This window comes from Mus pahari, chromosome 18, assembly GCF_900095145.1.
Source record: "Mus pahari chromosome 18, PAHARI_EIJ_v1.1, whole genome shotgun sequence".
Classification (NCBI taxonomy): domain Eukaryota; kingdom Metazoa; phylum Chordata; class Mammalia; order Rodentia; family Muridae; genus Mus; species Mus pahari.
Window position 1 is genome coordinate 2,315,615 of NC_034607.1, and position 16,639 is coordinate 2,332,253.

At 44.2% G+C, this 16,639-nt stretch overlaps 1 protein-coding gene across 1 annotated transcript in view; it reads left to right on the plus strand.

The window, feature by feature from the left end:
* Positions 1–877: 877 nt before the first annotated feature.
* The window catches only part of Tsbp1 (testis expressed basic protein 1), a 43,463-nt gene continuing 27,701 nt past the window's right edge, over positions 878–16,639 (plus strand). Inside the window, exons 1-4 of the mRNA XM_021218575.1 lie at positions 878–890; positions 2,208–2,294; positions 2,927–2,959; positions 5,449–5,586. Coding sequence (XP_021074234.1) covers positions 878–890; positions 2,208–2,294; positions 2,927–2,959; positions 5,449–5,586 — 271 coding nt within the window. The remainder of the gene's footprint in view (positions 891–2,207; positions 2,295–2,926; positions 2,960–5,448; positions 5,587–16,639) is intronic.

A 16,639-nucleotide genomic window follows, 5' to 3' on the forward strand; every position in this document is an offset into this window, starting at 1 on the left:
CTGGCTGCTTACCCCAGGAAACACATCCTCAGACAGTGCTCTGAAGTACATCCTCAACTCTGAAGGAAAGCGTGGCTTTGTACACATCATATGGCTTTTATCATAAGAAACTGAGCCATGTGTTAGAAGGGTAACTTCCAACGTCTGTATCCAACTTGAAAGATTTTTGGAGGGGGGACTATGAGGGTTTCCTGGGGTATGAAGATTACAGGCGGGGGGGGGTGGGATAATGAAGGCTACTAGGGAGATAAAGGTTACTCAGGAGTATAAGGGTTACTGGGGAGGTATGAGGGTACCTGGGGAGTATGAAGGTTAGTTGGGGGGCTGCTTGTATGCTTTCAAGCTCCCCACTGCACGGCCATATGGCAAACAGACTTCAGCAAGCAGTGCTTGGGTGCTTATTTGTTACCCACACACGGTGTGAAGCCCCATATAGTGCTTAGTCTACAGCACCACACACCTGATTCGACACCTGCACTTCTGGACTCTGTCACCTCTTCAGAGTCCAGACTATTAGAAATTATTGTAAAGGCCAATAGTGTGAACCTCATATGTGAGTTTAAGATCCTCCAAAGTGTCCTTACTTTGGTCTCTCAGACCCCTCACCTCTAGGAACTTCCCTTGCCTTTTGAATGTTCTGAGTCTTTGTTACAACACAGATTCTAGAACCTTCATAGGCCATATCCCCCATACATCTGATCAACCTAAGCCACATAATTCCTGGGAGGCCTTCTGCACCTTTGTCTATGAGGATCTCCCTGATACTCAGGGTCTCATAGCTCAGGGGTAGCGGCCTTTCAACACTTGTTTTATCTTGAGCTCTCTCTGACAAAAGAGTCCAGATGCCGTGGGACTTACTGGAGACAATAACCGGAAGATGGCAGATCTCGGTAAGCTCCAGCTTTCTCTCTGGCATTTTCTTGGTACCTACTCTCTCAAGAGCAGAGTCTTGAGGGCATTAACAGAACTGGCTTGCTCTCCTACCTGGTTTCCTCTCAAATCTACTTCCATTCTTTCTTTCTGACTGATTCATCTGGGAAGCTGAGGGAAAGTTGCCCATGGTCCCCTCAGCTCTAGAGCAATTTTCTCCTTAGGTCTCTGCCATAGCTCCCTCCCCCACCATCCTTCCCATAACATTGTTCACTCTACTATCTGCCTCAGCACTGAGAGATAACAACTTCATCCCCTTTGCCCCATACCTGGGATGACCGCATCTTCCAAATGTCCCCTCACAGAGTATTTTGGACTTGAGCAAAGGGACCACTGCTTTCAGGGACTTCCTCTGAGCTCACCATCTAAGCTTATATTACTTTGACCAGAGTTTCTCGATTTCATGGTGGAGACAGGCTGTTGACTACCATCACAGCAAATCTCTGAAGGTGGATTTGGCAGCAGAATTTCCTCACATTGCCAAGTATCTATAAAGCCCCAGAAGACATATGTTCTTCCGGCTGATTGGAGGTGTGTGCTCACAATGTAGTGTGGATGCCATTAGTGCTTTTTGAAAGTAGCCTCGATCATGGAATACTGTACTTCCTTGGTCATTCAGAGTTTATTATTCTCCAGCATTTCCACTGTCACAGGTTTGTAGCTGCTAGGATTGTATCTTCCCTTGTCTTTTCTGCTCTACCTTAAAGATCAACTACAGATGAATCATATAAACAGACAGACAGTCCTAGTGTGGATTATCTCTCAGTCTCTGTGACAAACTTCATAAAAATATAGAAGTTCAAATATTTTTTGCTCACCCCTCAGAGGACGGTTTTGCCAGACCACTGATCTCTCCAACCTTCCCCTGCCAGAGGGCAGGGGTTCCAGAGAGAAGTACACCTCTCAGATTACCCACTTTAAAGCAAGGGTTATGGCAGCCATGGTGATTCTTAGTACAAAACAAAGAGAGCGAGCATCAGAGCTAAATCTGAGCTGGGACAGGAAAGACAGAAACATGAGGAAGATAAATCCAGATGTGGGGCTTGCCGTCCAGCTTGTAATCCTGTACGTGAAAGGCAGAGGCAGAATCAGGAGTCAATCCCAGCCTCAGCTACATAGTGAGCTCAAAGTTAACCTGGGCTATGGCCACCTAAAGGCGACAATACCAATTAAGGAGTTGAGGAAGAAGGATTGGGGGACAGAATGAATGGTGTGATGGTAGCAGTTGTCCTGTTGATGACTTGGCTCAATGTCTAAGGGTTTTTCTTTTGTTTCAGAAATAGTTTTGGCTGTCATCCTGACTGTACTGGCCCTTGCTATTCTGACTATTCTGATAGCAAGATGGTCACGGCGTAGGAACAATGGTGAGTAACCATGGCAACTCGACTCCCCAGAAAAGTCTCACAGGAAGGGAAGACAAGATGAGGCTTGAGTCTGTCTCTACTTGCAAGATAACTACAGACTTTGCCTGAGTGCTCAGAGATCTTTTCCACTCGGTGACTCTGCTCACAATGTGAAACTCTAGAGCTCTCTCAGCACTGACGACAATATTAGCACTAGCAAGAAAAATAAGAATACTTTAAGACAGAAATCTACCTCTGTTCCAAAGGAAACTGTTCTAGTCTGAAAATGTGGGAAAACAAGATGCTGGCAGAAGCAAGCATCTAGCTGTATGGAAACAGAACCCAGGGCTGAGGGCAGCATGGGACTGGTGCCTGCCAGAGGAATGGGACAGGGCTTATAGAATTATGGTCCCTTTCCACGGAATCCTCCTCAATATCCATCCTGTGTGCCCCAGATTTCCTCTCAGTACCTGTGAACCTTCAGAGAGAAAGCAGGCTAGCATGGCAGTGCCAAATGGCTATGCTAGGCTCCTGTCAGGGAGGCTCCTGTCAGGGAGACGGGCTTAGGGCCTAGGTTAGAGTACAGAAAGTTGGGTCAAGAAGAACACCTCCCTCAAACAGCTAACAGAAACATTTGCTTGACCCTTCCACAGGGGCACGGGTCTCCAGATACGCTTCAGAACAGAGTGAGTATCTGATGGGAAGAGCGTCAAAGCACTTAGTGCACATGGGTTCCGTGCATGTGGCTGGCTCCCAGTGTGCTTCCAGAACTTGATTGACCTATCTATTTTAGTGGCTTCAAACAGGAATGATAAGCCCATATGACCACTACCCTGATTTTAAGTTATAGAACAGCCAGGCATGGTGGTGCACACCTTTAATTCCCAGCACTTAGGAGGCAGTGGCAGGCAGATTTCTGAGTTCAAGGCCAGCCTGGTCTACAAAGTGAATTCTTGGTCAGCTAGGGCTGCACAGAGAAACCCTGTCTCGAAAATCAAAAAAAAAAAAAAAAAGTCATACCCTGAGCTACACTTTTATCAGGGATTCAGATTTGAGTAGTAGTGTGTGTGTGCATGACCCTGTGGCTCCTCTTGGCAGCAGCAAAGACGACAAGCCTTGGGATCAGCGGGTCCCTTGGGCATGAGACCTTATGGTTCAGGGGAAGGTCTGAGACTTACTGTGACCATAAGGCAGCTAGACAGAAGGTTCTAGTGGTCAGGGATAGTGAGAGTTGGGACAGCAAAGATTTCTCTGATGGAGAGGGAAAGACAGTTTTGTCTCTGAGAGGAGGACCAGGACTGGTGCATGGGAAGAGGAAGCTGGGTGATGTGGTGAGAGCCCCCCCTCTGGTCACCTGACCTAGCCAATATTCTAAACTGTTTCTTCACAGTTAACCCACATCCCTAGAAATCCCTGCTTACATTAACTCTTTGATGTGTAGGTAAATTCCCGCTGACCATCAAGACACAGTCACCGAGTTCTTTCTCCTTTCTCCCTAGGTGCAGTGCTTCTGGACCATGAGGACGGTAGGGACAAAGAGTTAGGGTCTGTAAACTAGTCATGAAGCATGTGTTCCTTAGGAAATAGTGGCTTCTCTCTCTCAGCTCTAAGTGTACAAGCAACACAAAATCTGCTGTTACACCTCCAACTGCCTTTCCCTATGCTCATGCCTATGCAAATGCAAAACACAGTTGTACACTTTTCTCAAAGGGGTGAACATTTATCTTTCTTAAGACCACTAAAATAATTAATTTCCATCTCTTATTTATTCCCACCCCTAAAATCTTATAAAAACCTTTATGAAACAGGTCTACAAATGTTTGAAACAGTGCAAAAGAGACTGGAGAGATGGCTCAGTGATTAAGAGCACTGGCTGCTCTTCCAGAGAAGTTCAATTCCTACCACCCACATGGCAGCTCACAATCATCCATATCTCCAATTCCAAAGGATCCAACACCATTTTGTAACTTCCATGGACACTGCTAGCACATAATGCATGTAGGCAAAACCCCTGCCCCGTACACTAAAAGTAATTTTAAATGAATAAAATACATATTTTATAGACTGTCATGAAGGCTAAATAGCATATTGAAAGGTACTTTGAAAGCTACAAAATAAAATATGGGACACACAAAATTTGTGATCCCTGTTTTAGAAAATGAAGTTGATAATTTAAACAGCTGATGTTTGTGCACACTCAGCTGCTAACAGGGAAACCGAGCCCTGTGCTGAGGCTCGGATGCTAACAGGGAAGCCGAGCCCTGTGCTGAGCCTGGATGCTAACAGGGAAACCGAACCCTGTGCTGAGGCTCAGATGCTAACAGGGAAGCTGAGCCCTGTGCTGAGCCTGGATGCTAACAGGGAAACCAAGCCCTGTGCTGAGGCTTGAAACTCCAGTGTTCACCCACATGAGTTAAGATAAAAAAAGGACTGTTGATTGCCGAATTTCAATATTGAGCATTATCTATGGTTAGCTATCCACCAAATTAAGACATGTAGTCTGGCATGAGTGTAGTAGAGTAATTACAATGGTAATTTGATGAGACTCCAGGGCGCTGAGGTTTCCTGCATGGACTCATTTACTGTCCCATGGATGTCCTTCACTCTGACACTTCAACATTCCCACTGTTCTCCCTCAAAACTTTTTCCCAGTGGCTATCTATGGATGTGCCCAGGGCTCACTATCCCAACAGTCACATCCAGATCTCAGTAAGAGCCACTAGACTTGCTTATCATTCCTGTTTAAAGCCACTAAAATAGATAGGTCAATCTATAACTAAAGGATCATGAAGCTATGGATTGTAGAAACAAACCAAACAAACCAAACACACACACACACACACACACACACACACACACACACCACCACCACCACCACCACCACCACCACCACCACACTATCCCCCCAAGAGTGGTGGAAAGTCTGGTCACTCAGTTTGTTGCATGTACCCTCCATTCATGTTCACTGCCTCTTCCCCTCCATCTCTAGATCTGTAACATGCAAGCGTGAAGGGCAAAGACCTTCTGGATCTTCTTTCTCTTCTGAAATTAAGGATGAAGGGCTAGGAACACTGGGAAATTGATAAACCCTGTAGTCATGATGTGGTCTTGTGGTAAATTTACATCCTGATGAGATATTGATAACTCAGTCTCCTTTCTCTTTCTTTCATAAAAGGTATTTCCCATGGGAGACACAAAAGAGGAAGAGGTAAACAGTTTCGTTTCCTATGCAGGACTGGCAGTGTTATCAATGAGGACACTCATTGTGTCTCCTTTCCTTTAGGATCTCGATGCTCGTTTTCATCTGATAGCGGTAAATAAATTAAATAGTGGCTTGTTAAGAAATTAATACATACGTCTGTTTAGAAGATGTTAAGAACTTTACATTTTCCTTCACTCCTCCAGACATTTCATGTGATGACTGAGGTAAGTATATTTATGGTCAAGTTAGAGTGGACTCAGTCCTTCTCTTTCTACCATGAGCATCTGTAAGGCCCATGTGTCACTCATCCTGTGAGAAAACAGCTGAAGGAAAGAAACACCTTTAAAAGAAAGAACTCAGGCTTGTCTGCTGACTCAGATGTCCCAGCCCATGGAGCCTTGATCCAGTTGCTTTGAAGCTGTGGCAAAGGAAGCACACTACGACAGGAGCTTGTTGGGACTGCCCACGGAAAGCAAAGAATATTCACTTCCAAGGCAATCCCTGGTCCAAAGCCCATTAATCCACAGGTTTACAAACAAATCAATCCAGTCATGAGATGAAAGTGTTCATGTTCTAACTGCCTCCCAAAGACCCTACTCCTGGACACTGCACTGGGGGCCAAGTCTCCAACGCGGCCTTCTGGAGTACATTCAGGATCTACACCACAGGCTCATGCCCATCCTGCAGTATAAAATACATCTAGCTCTTCTCCAGGAGTTCCTGAAGTCTCAATGCTTCCCGAACAGGTCAAACACCCAAGTCACAAGTTTCCTCTGAGACCTGAGGCAAGTTCTCCGCTCCGGGCATCTTCAAAATATCAGACCAAACAATTCACACCAGCATGGGGCAAATATTATTCCAAAAGGGAGAAGTGAAGCAGCCGAAGGACTCCTAGACTGAAGCCGGTCCAGTAGAGCAAGCACTGAGTTCCCGAGTTCATATCACACTCCCATCCACAGTAGCACAATCCTGGCCTTCCGAGGCCCCACACCAGCTCTGCTGTCTGCAGCCTACTTAGGTCTTCTGCAGGGCTGATCACCTCACTACCTACGGCTTCCTTCAGCAGGTGTTCCTTGTTCTTGACACTGCCAACTTCTTAGGGCCCCCTCATTGTATCTTTTACTTCTCTTTCACCTACTCACACTTGCTTACACGCAGGAGTACTACCTGTAAGCAATTACTCTGTGACCCACACCAGAGCTTTCAGAACCTCCTTAGACCATGAGTTTGGGTAGAAGCTTCTATGGCTATGTAACTCTTACATTCTACATGCTTGTAAACCAGCATCACACAGATGCTATGGGAACCACCACTCTCCCTTGGAGCATTATTTTGGTGTCCCATGAGTCCCTGGGTGGTTGACTGAGAAACTAATCCCCAAGCAGCCCTGAGAGTCTTACAGACTCAAAGTCTGACACTTTTGACCTTGCCATGGGCAAAGTCTGCAAACTTCATACTGTCCTGACACAATGTAGCCAGCTTCTTTGCAAGGAGACTGATCTAAGTTTCAAGCAATTCTGTTCTGGCCAAAGAATATTTTTCAAATCTTCCCACTGTTTTCCACTTAACAATTCTCACCATAATGCTGCCTACAGCAGCCACAAATAGCCTTGCCGGCACCTGAAGAGTACAGGGCCTTGAAAATCCCAAATCAACTCAGCCTCAACCATTCTCTGTAAAATAGAAGGTCAAGAGAACAATCCCCAGGGGAATTCTAATTACTGCCTAAAACCATCTTTACTGCCTAGAGTCCTGTCGGCATCTGGTCTGAGCACAGGCACAGCTGCCCACAAAGTTCTGTTTACAGCATCTACATGATCACCACATTGGTTGACTGGAAAGATAAGCTGCCAGACAATGTTCCACAGATTCCATCAAGAATATTTCTCCTGGGCCATTTCAGATACCTTCCTTGGGGCTCTTGAAACAGACCCTCTGAATGGCTCACCAAGTGTCTCCCAAAGGACAGAATCTAGAAGCAGCTCTTGTTAGAAGGAGAAAAGAATCAGCTACTTGCAAAATTCATCAAAGTCCAGGCCCACACACAAGTGAATTGACCTTACATTTCATAAAGAATGAATCCCATTCTCTCAAAGTAATGACGAGGAAGGGATGCTTCAATACTCAATGATCCCAGAGCAGCATTACACGGATACCAAAGCCAGGCAGAAGCACCAGAAGTAAATACCAGCTACATCACCAAAGAGCCAAGTGCAAAAACAATGGATGAAATATAAGCAGACCAAATTATGTATTTCAAAAACAAGTCATTTGCCATGATCAATAGGGAATTAACTTCTGCATTCAAACCAATATGAGATAGAAAGATAGATAGACTTAATGAAAGAATTAAGTCATAGAACCACTTTGAGATTTGTCGAAAAGGCATTTGCAAAGTCCACCATTCTTCTATGATTAAGGTGTTTGCAAATTCCACCCTTAATGAGTTAGGTGCATAATTAATGAAGCACCTGATACTTGTAAAGATCATGTCATATTCCAGGGTGGAAAACTGAATCTTTTCCTCTATAGTCAAGAATGAGGCAAGTCTGCTCTCCACCACCTCTACTCCTTGCATATCATGAATCATAGAAGTGGAGAGAAAGGGGCAGGGGACACATGGAGGGTATGTGCAGCAAACTGAGTGACCAGACTTTCCTCCACTCCTGGGGGTTTGTGGTGCGTGTGTGTGCATGTATGTGTGCATGTGTTTGTTTGCTTCTACAATCCATAGTTTCATGATCCTTTAGGTATAGGTTGGTTGGTATATCCAATTTAGTGGCTTCAAACAGGAATGATAAGCAAGTCTAGTGGCTCTTAATGAGATCTGGATGTGACTGTTAGGAGAGTGAGCCCCGGGCACATCCATAGGCAGCCACTGGGAGAAAGCTAGGACAGCCTGGGTAAGAGAGGACCTCAGCTGAGAAGATGCCTCAGCTGGAGGTGGCCTGCAATGTGTTTTATTAGTTGATGATTAATGTGGAAAGGCTCAGTCTACTGCCACCCCTTGGTAGATAGTCCTGGGTATAAGAATTGATACTGAGCCCTAAGGAGCAAGAAGTTAGCAGTGTTCCTCCATGGCTAGTGCTTAAATTCTTGCCTCCAGGTTGCTGCCCTGTTTGAGTTCCTGCCCTGACTTTTCTCACTGGTGGACTGTGGGTTTGGTGTGGGGTGTATAACAAAATAAATATAAAAGATTATGAATTTGAGAAACAATAGATGGGCAATTTGTGTGTATATATATATATATATATATATATATATATATATATATATATAATGTCAACATCAAAAATGATGAGAGACCATGAATTTGAGGAGTGGGCAAGATGTGGAAGGAGTTGTAGGAAAGAGATGCAGGGGGGAAATTATGTAAATACAATACTCATATATGAAATTCTCAACAAATAAGCTTACAAATAAAAATAAATTTATGCCAACATATTTGTATTAGTTAGGGTCTTACTGCTGTGAACAGACACCGTGACCAAGGAAAGTCTTATAAGGACAGCATTTAATTGGAGCTGGCTTACAAGTTCAGAGGTTCAGTTCATTATCATCAAGGTGGGAGCATGGCAGCATCTAGACAGGCATGGTGCAGGCAGAGAAGAAAGGTCTACATCTTCATCTGAAAGCTGCTAGCAGAAAACTGACTTCCAGACAGCTAGGAGGAGGCTCTTAAGATCATGCCCATAGTAACACACCCACTCCAACAAGGCCACACCTCCTAATAGTGCCATTCCCTGGGTCAAGCTTAAAGCATCACATTCCACTCCTGGCCTCCATAGTCTTGTTCAAACATACAAGTCTATGTGGGCCATACCTAAACATTACATTTACTCCAACTTCAAGAGGTCCCATAGCCTATAGCAGTCTCAGCAATGTAAAAAGTCCAAAGTTCAAAGTCTCTTCTGAGATTCATCCAATCACTTAACCATGATCCCCAAAGCAAGGCAGGAAACCAGCTGGGCAAACTCCAGACTTTTGCATCTCTATGTCTGATGTCAAAGCATGTTCAGATCTCCAACTCTTATCTTTGTTGACTGCAACAAACTTCTTTCTCCTGGGCTGGTTCCACTCTCTGTTAGCCCACTGCTCTAGCATCTCAAACATCTTGGGTCCTCCAATGCAACTTCAACACTACAGCTTCTTATTTCAATGTCTGGGATCCATACATGATCTTCTGGGCTCCTCCAAAGGCTGGTGTCATTTCTCCAGCTCTTTACTCTGTTGCACTCTAAGCTCAGGTTGATCCACTGTTCTGCCCTCTGTGGCACTGTAAGCTCAGGTTGATCCACTGCTCTGCCCTCTGTGGCACTCTGAGCTCGGGTTGATCCACTGCTCTGCCCTCTGTGGCACTCTGAGCTCGGGTTGATCCACTGNGGTTGATCCACTGCTCTGCCCTCTGTGGCACTCTGAGCTCGGGTTGATCCACTGCTCTGCCCTCTGTGGCACTCTGAGCTCGGGTTGATCCACTGCTCTGCCCTCTGTGGCACTCTGAGCTCGGGCTGATCCACTGCTCTGCCCTCTGTGGCACTCTGAGCTCAGGTTGATCCACCCCACTGTTGCTGCTGTTGAGACTGTGGCTTTGAGACTTTCTTTGTCAATGCAATTAATATAAACCTCTTTAACTTAGCCTCAGGTAGACTCTTCAAACAAGGGCAAAAAGCAGCCACACTCTTCACCAAAACACCACAAAACAGCCTCTCAGCCAAGTGTTAAAATCTTCTCTGAAACCTCTAGAATCAAGCGTCCACCATTCAAATCACCCTCAGCAACAAAGTCTTCCATATTCCTACTAGGACGGCCCATCAACCACCCCCTAAAGCATTGCATGGCTTTCCAAATCCAAAATCCCAAAATCCACATTCTTCCAAACAAAAGCATGGTCAGGCCTATCACAGCAATACCCCAGTCCCTGGTACCAACTTCTGACTTAGCTAGGGTTTTACTGCTGTGAAAAGACACCATGACCAAGGCAAGTCTTATAAAGGATGACATTTAATTGAAGCTCCCTTACAGATTCAGAGGTTCAGTCCATTATCATCAAGGCAGGAACATGGCAGCATCCAGGCAGGCATGATGCAAGGGGAGATGAGAGTTCCACATCTTCATCCAAAGGCTGCTAGTGGAAGACTGACTTCCAGATGGCTAGGAGGAGGGTCTTAAGCCCACGCCCACAGAAACACACCTATGCCAACAAGGCCACACCTGATCATGCCTCTCCCTGGGCCAAGCATATATATCAAAATATTGGGCAATTACGAAAGACCAGGGGCAAAAGAACAGGCAATGCTAGTTAAAGGCAAACTTGCCATTCTAATGGGAGTACATCCTGAAGAGCTAATGACAGGATAATTAATATATGCTTGCAATTCACTCAGTGGATGGATTGAAAGTATTCTCATCATGACAAGAAAAAAGTAATCTGTGAAGTGATTAGCAAACTTGTTTGCTTTAACATGGCAATGGTTTTGCAATGTTTATATCAAACCAATATTTGGGGTGTAATTGTCAATGTTACATAATCTTATACCAATTTCACCCCAACACAGGTAGAAGAAAATATCATCAGATTACTAGAGGGAAGCCCCTGCACCCCATTCCAGATCACACAAACAGTAAGCACTAAATGTGCTTTCCTTTCATTAATCTGGGGGACAGATCCCTGAAAATTGATTGCACTGTGGTATGATTTGGACAATGAAGTTACAAGTGTTCAAAGTAGTATGGGCATTATCTGGTGGTGTCTCTGTGGCTCTTAGTTCTTGGGGACTCACCTTCTCAGTGACAATCATGCCTCAGAATACAGCCAGCCAGTGGGTGTAACTTTAATTTTTTTCAAATCTTACTTTTAATGATGGTCCTTAAATGTCCCTTGTAGGACACCACCCATCAGAGGTAGTGGAAAAGAAAGGATACCAGGGGGTAGGGGGAGGAGGGGAAGTGGACCTGTTTAGAAAGGTACTTTGGAGCAACTCCTCCATCAGTGTTGTCTGGAAATCAGCAGTTCAGTTCACAGATCAGCAGCAGCAGCTTGATCCACTCACGAACACTTCCCAGATACACCAGCAGTCCAAATCAGTTGTCAGGATAGCAAACAAAACCCAGCAGCAGTGGCACTACCTAGCAGAGACAGCCAGCCCTCTGTCTCAAGTCAGCCGGAGGGACCAGGGCCAACAGGAATGCCAGGAAAAGCAAGAACCAGTTTTACAGCACCAGCATTTGTCTACTGAAAGTTAAAATCTTTACAGGGTGGAATGGAAAGCGATAGCTGGCCTAAGAAGGACACTACCAGGGCTGCCTCCCTGGGCTGGCCCTCAGTCCCTGAGAAGGAGTGACAATAGCAGAACCTGACAGGCAAAGGTTGGGAGCCCAAATCTGAGGACTGGACTCTTGATTTTCTGTTTATGTGTTTTAGGGCCATCTTCTGTTTCTGTGGGAGGAAAGTCAGTCAGTCATCACTCCTTGGGTGAGTGTTCTTTCGATGGCTTGCTTTTAGTTCTGCCATTTTTTGTTTTGCAAGCCTTAATGTTTCAAATACTTACTGCTGTTGCTGCTGCTGTTGTTACCTGAGTCTCTGCCCCGGGCCAGCCTTTTCTGTGTCATGCTTGCCTTTGCATTTGGCTGGATTTGTTTGCTCTCCTTAAGTTTGTATAATACATTCTCTCTCCAGTTACTGCTTTTTAAAAAATGGAGACAATCAGTATTTTCTACTAGACATTGGCTATCTCCCAAAAGGCTTTCTTCCCACTCCAATGGCTGTGGACAATTAATAATATTAAATCCACAAAAAAATAAACAAAACAACAACAAAACAGAACTACCTTTGTGTTGCAATGTCTGCCATAGTCTTTCTCCTTTCTCAACCATAATTGGCCTCTACATCTTACATGTGAGTGGCTGTTTTCCCAAACTTTTCTGTGACTGATGTCTTCAGGGGAAGCTCCTCGCCATCCTGAGTGACCCCTTACTTGTCACTTCTGACAGTGATAAGTGACTTCTACACCTCAATCAGAAGATCACACCTAACTACAAGACTTGGCTGTGTACATTTCTGTGGCTGTAACAAATTACCCCAGCTTTCTGGCTTAACACAAGTCAACCAAGCTTCATGCCATCTAGTCTTCTGCCTTTGCACATACCTTCCTCTGTCTTATCTGTTGCCCTCTTTTTGTTTTGGACACAGATAAAGTTATAAACACAGCTAGATCATACTTGAAACTAGAAGTGTGTGTGTGTATGTGTGTGTATACCTGCCTCTCATACAAGGACTCAAAGGGCTGTTATAGACAAAGTGCACAACCGCAGATCTCATTACAGACAGTTCAATGCAGCAGGAATAAAGCCCAGGCTTGTGCAGGAGTCAGTACAAGTCAGTGCTGTATGCTAGGAGTTAAAAAGTCTTTGCAAAGACAGGTCACTGTGGAAGCACAAAGTAATTCCCTTAACAGTTTATTCAGAACAATTCTAAGACAGCCTGACCTCTGTCTATGCACTGACCCCCACTTCCATTAACAGCACCACAGGTCGCAGGGGTTGGGGCACAGAAACCTTCAGGGGGGCTATTGTTCTGCTTAACACACACACACACACACACACACACACACACACACACACACGCGCGCGCGCAAGAGGGAAGGAAAGGAAATTTTTTTGGTGAATATCTTGGTTAGGGATACTGTTGCTTTGGTGAAACCCCAAGACCAAAGTCAACCAGGGAAGGAAGGAAACAGTTTCTTTGGCTTACATTTCCACACTGTAATCCAACACTGAGGGAAGTAAGGACATGAACTGAAGCAGGCCAAGAACCTGGAGTCAGGAGCTGATACAGAGGGCATTAGAGGATGCTGCTTACAGGCTTGCTCCCCATGGCTTGCTCAGCCTCCTTTCTTACAGAACCCAGGACAACCAGACCAGGTAACACCACCCACAGTGAGCTCGGCCCTCCTCCAACAATCGAACTTGTCTACATCAGATCTTCTGGAGGCATTTCCTCAACTGAGGCTGCCTCCTCCCTAGTAACTCTAGCTAAAGTCAACATAACATAAAACTATCCAGCACATACTCTAAGGTCAATTCCATCACCCAAATAGTCTTACAGCAACAGCATTTGTCTACTGAAAATTAAGCCCTTTAAAGGATGGAATGGAAAGCAATAGTGTCCCAAGGAGGACACTAGCCAGCGCTGTCTCCCTGGGCTGGCCCTCAGCCCCTGAGAATGAGTAACAGTAACAGAACCTGGCAGGCAAAGGTTGGGAGCCCAAATTTTGAGGACTGGCCTCTTGATTTTCTGTTTATATTTTAGGGCCAACTGGTGTTTCTATAGGAGGAAAGTCAGTCAGTCACCACTCCCTGGGTGAGTGCCCCATGCTTGCTTTTAGTGCTGCCATTTTCTGACTTACATGCTTTAATGTTCCAAATACTTGTTTGGTTTTTCTTCTTTTTAAGTGTTTTTTTTAAGATAAGGCACAAATTAATTAACACACTGGTATGTATATAACATATTCAGTGCACACTTTCAATGTATGCACATCTTTAGTGTATGTACATACCCTCAATGGGTAAACTTAACATCACTGTGTGCATAGACATTCCTATGTGAACCCACCCTCATTGTGCCAATTGATAATATTTCTCAAGCATAGATAATGCTGAAATTCTTTCTTTTGTCCCCATTACAGACTCTTTGCCCTATCCTTTCTCAAAGACTTATAAGTGAACTATGGTCTTTAATGTCTACTTGCAATATTTATACATTCTCACTGAATGCAATATACCATTCTTTATCTTATAATTTTTACTGAAGTGTTATCTCTTTTAAGGCATCATTACAATTTGCATCTTCCTCAAAACTGTAATATTAAAATATACAGAAAGACGATTTATGTTCTTCAGTTGAGGAATAAAATCACAATTTATAAATATATAATTTTTTCTAGCCTTTTCCTTACTGATGCATTCTCAGTATATCCCCCAGTTCTCCTACATTTTCTCTTGACTGGTACCCCTCCAAATTCCTCCGCAGACAATCCCTGTAACATAGTCCTTTCAAGTCCCTGATTTCCTTGGTATCACAAACCTACTGTCTTGAGTTGCATCTTATCATTATATAGGTTACATTTCTACATAAAAACCTTGCTCCAAATGATTTTCAAATTTGCTTCTGGAGGTTATTTTGGAGATAATATGAGAGGTCTCATTTTTCTTCTTATTCAGAAGCCAACTGTTCTGTTGGGTCTGTGACCCAAGTCTCTGCCCCGGGCAGCCTTTTCTGTGTCATGTTTGCCTTTGTGTTTGACTGGACTTGGTTTCTCTCCTTAAGTTTGTATAACACATTCCCTCTGGTTATTGTTATTTTTAAAGATGGAGACAATCAGTATTTTCTACTAGACAGTAACCTTTCATTAGTCATCTCCCAAAAGGCTTTCTTCCCACTCCAATGGCTATGGACAATTGTTCTGTTAATAATATTAAATACACTTAAAAAAACCAAAAGCCCACAAAACTACCTTTGTGCCTTGTCTGCCATAGCCTTTCTTCTTTCTCAACCACAACTGGCCTCTACATCTCACATGTGAGTGGCTGTTTCTCCAAACTTTTCTGTGGCTGAAAGTATTAGACTTCAAACTCGATTTCATGAGTTGCACTGGAGGATGGAAAATTATTTTATTTCAGCACACAGCTAGACCACAATGGAAAATAGATTTTGTTTTGTTTTGTTGTGTTGTGTTTGGATTTGATTTGATTTGATTTGACTTGACTTGTTGGTGTACCTGCCTCTTATACAGGGACCCGAAGGGCTGTTATAGACAAAGTGCACAACCACACATCTCTTTACAAACAGTTCAGTGCAGCAGGAATAAAGCCCAGACTTGTGCAGGAGTTGGTACAAGTCAGTGCTGACATGGAGGGTATGCTAGGAGTTAAAACATCTTAGGACAGACAGGTCGCTGTGGAAGCACAAAATGATCCACTTAAACTTAAGTTTCCATCAACACAATTTGGACAATCCCAAGGACAGCCTGACCTCCATCTGTGCACAGATTCCCTCTTCCATTAACAGCATCACAGGTCTCAGGGGTTGGGGCACAGAAACCATCAGGGGGACTATTATTCTGTTTACTACAGAGAGAGAGGGGGCAGAGACAGAGAGACAGAGACAGAGAGAGAGAGAAATGCAAGAGGGGAGAAAAGAAATTTGTTTGGTGAATCGCTTGGTTACAGTTAATGGTGCTATAATATAACCCCAAAACCCAAGTTGTCTTAGTCAGGGTTTTTATTACTGCACAAAGCATCATGACCAAGAAACAAGTTGGGAAGGAAAGGGTTTATTCAGCTTATACTTCCACGCTGCTATTCATCACCAAAAGAAGTCAGGACTGGAACTCAAGCAGGTCAAGAAGCAGGAGCTGATGCAGAGGCCGTGGAGGGATGTTCTTTACTGGCTTGCTTCTCCTGGCTTGCTCAGCTTGCTCTCTTATAGAGCCCAGGACTATCAGCCCAGGGATGGCACCGCCCACAAGGGGCCCTCCCCCCTTGATCACTAATTGAGAAAATGCCTTACAGCTGGATCTCATGGAGGCACCTCCTCAACTGAAGCTCCTTTCTCTGTGATAACTCCAGCCTGTGTCAAGTTGACACAAAGCTAGCCAGTACAATTGACCCCTTGTCAACTTGACACACAAACACATCACTAGTAAGTCTCAACCCTTAGTTTCTTATTCATTCCCAAGATCTAAATAACTTTAAAAGTCCCACAGTCTTTGCAAATTCTTATATATTAAAATTTCAATCCCCTTAAAATATCCAATCTTTTTTAAAATCCAAAGTCTTTTTACAATTAAAAGTCTTTTAACTGTGGGCTCCACTAAAATACTTTCTTCCTTCAAGAGGGAAAAATATCAGGGCACAGTCACAATCAAAAACAAAATCAAACTCCAACTATCCAATGTCTGGGATTCACTCACGATCTTCTGGATTCCTCCAAGGACTTGGGGCTTCTCCAGCCCTGCCCTTTGTACACACCTTGTCTTCTAGGCTCCAGCTGCCTGTACTCCACTGCTGCTGATGTTCTTGGTGGTCATTTCATGGTACTGACATCTCCAAAATACTTCAATTAGGCTTCACCAATAAATAGCCTCTCATAGGCTCTCTTCATGGT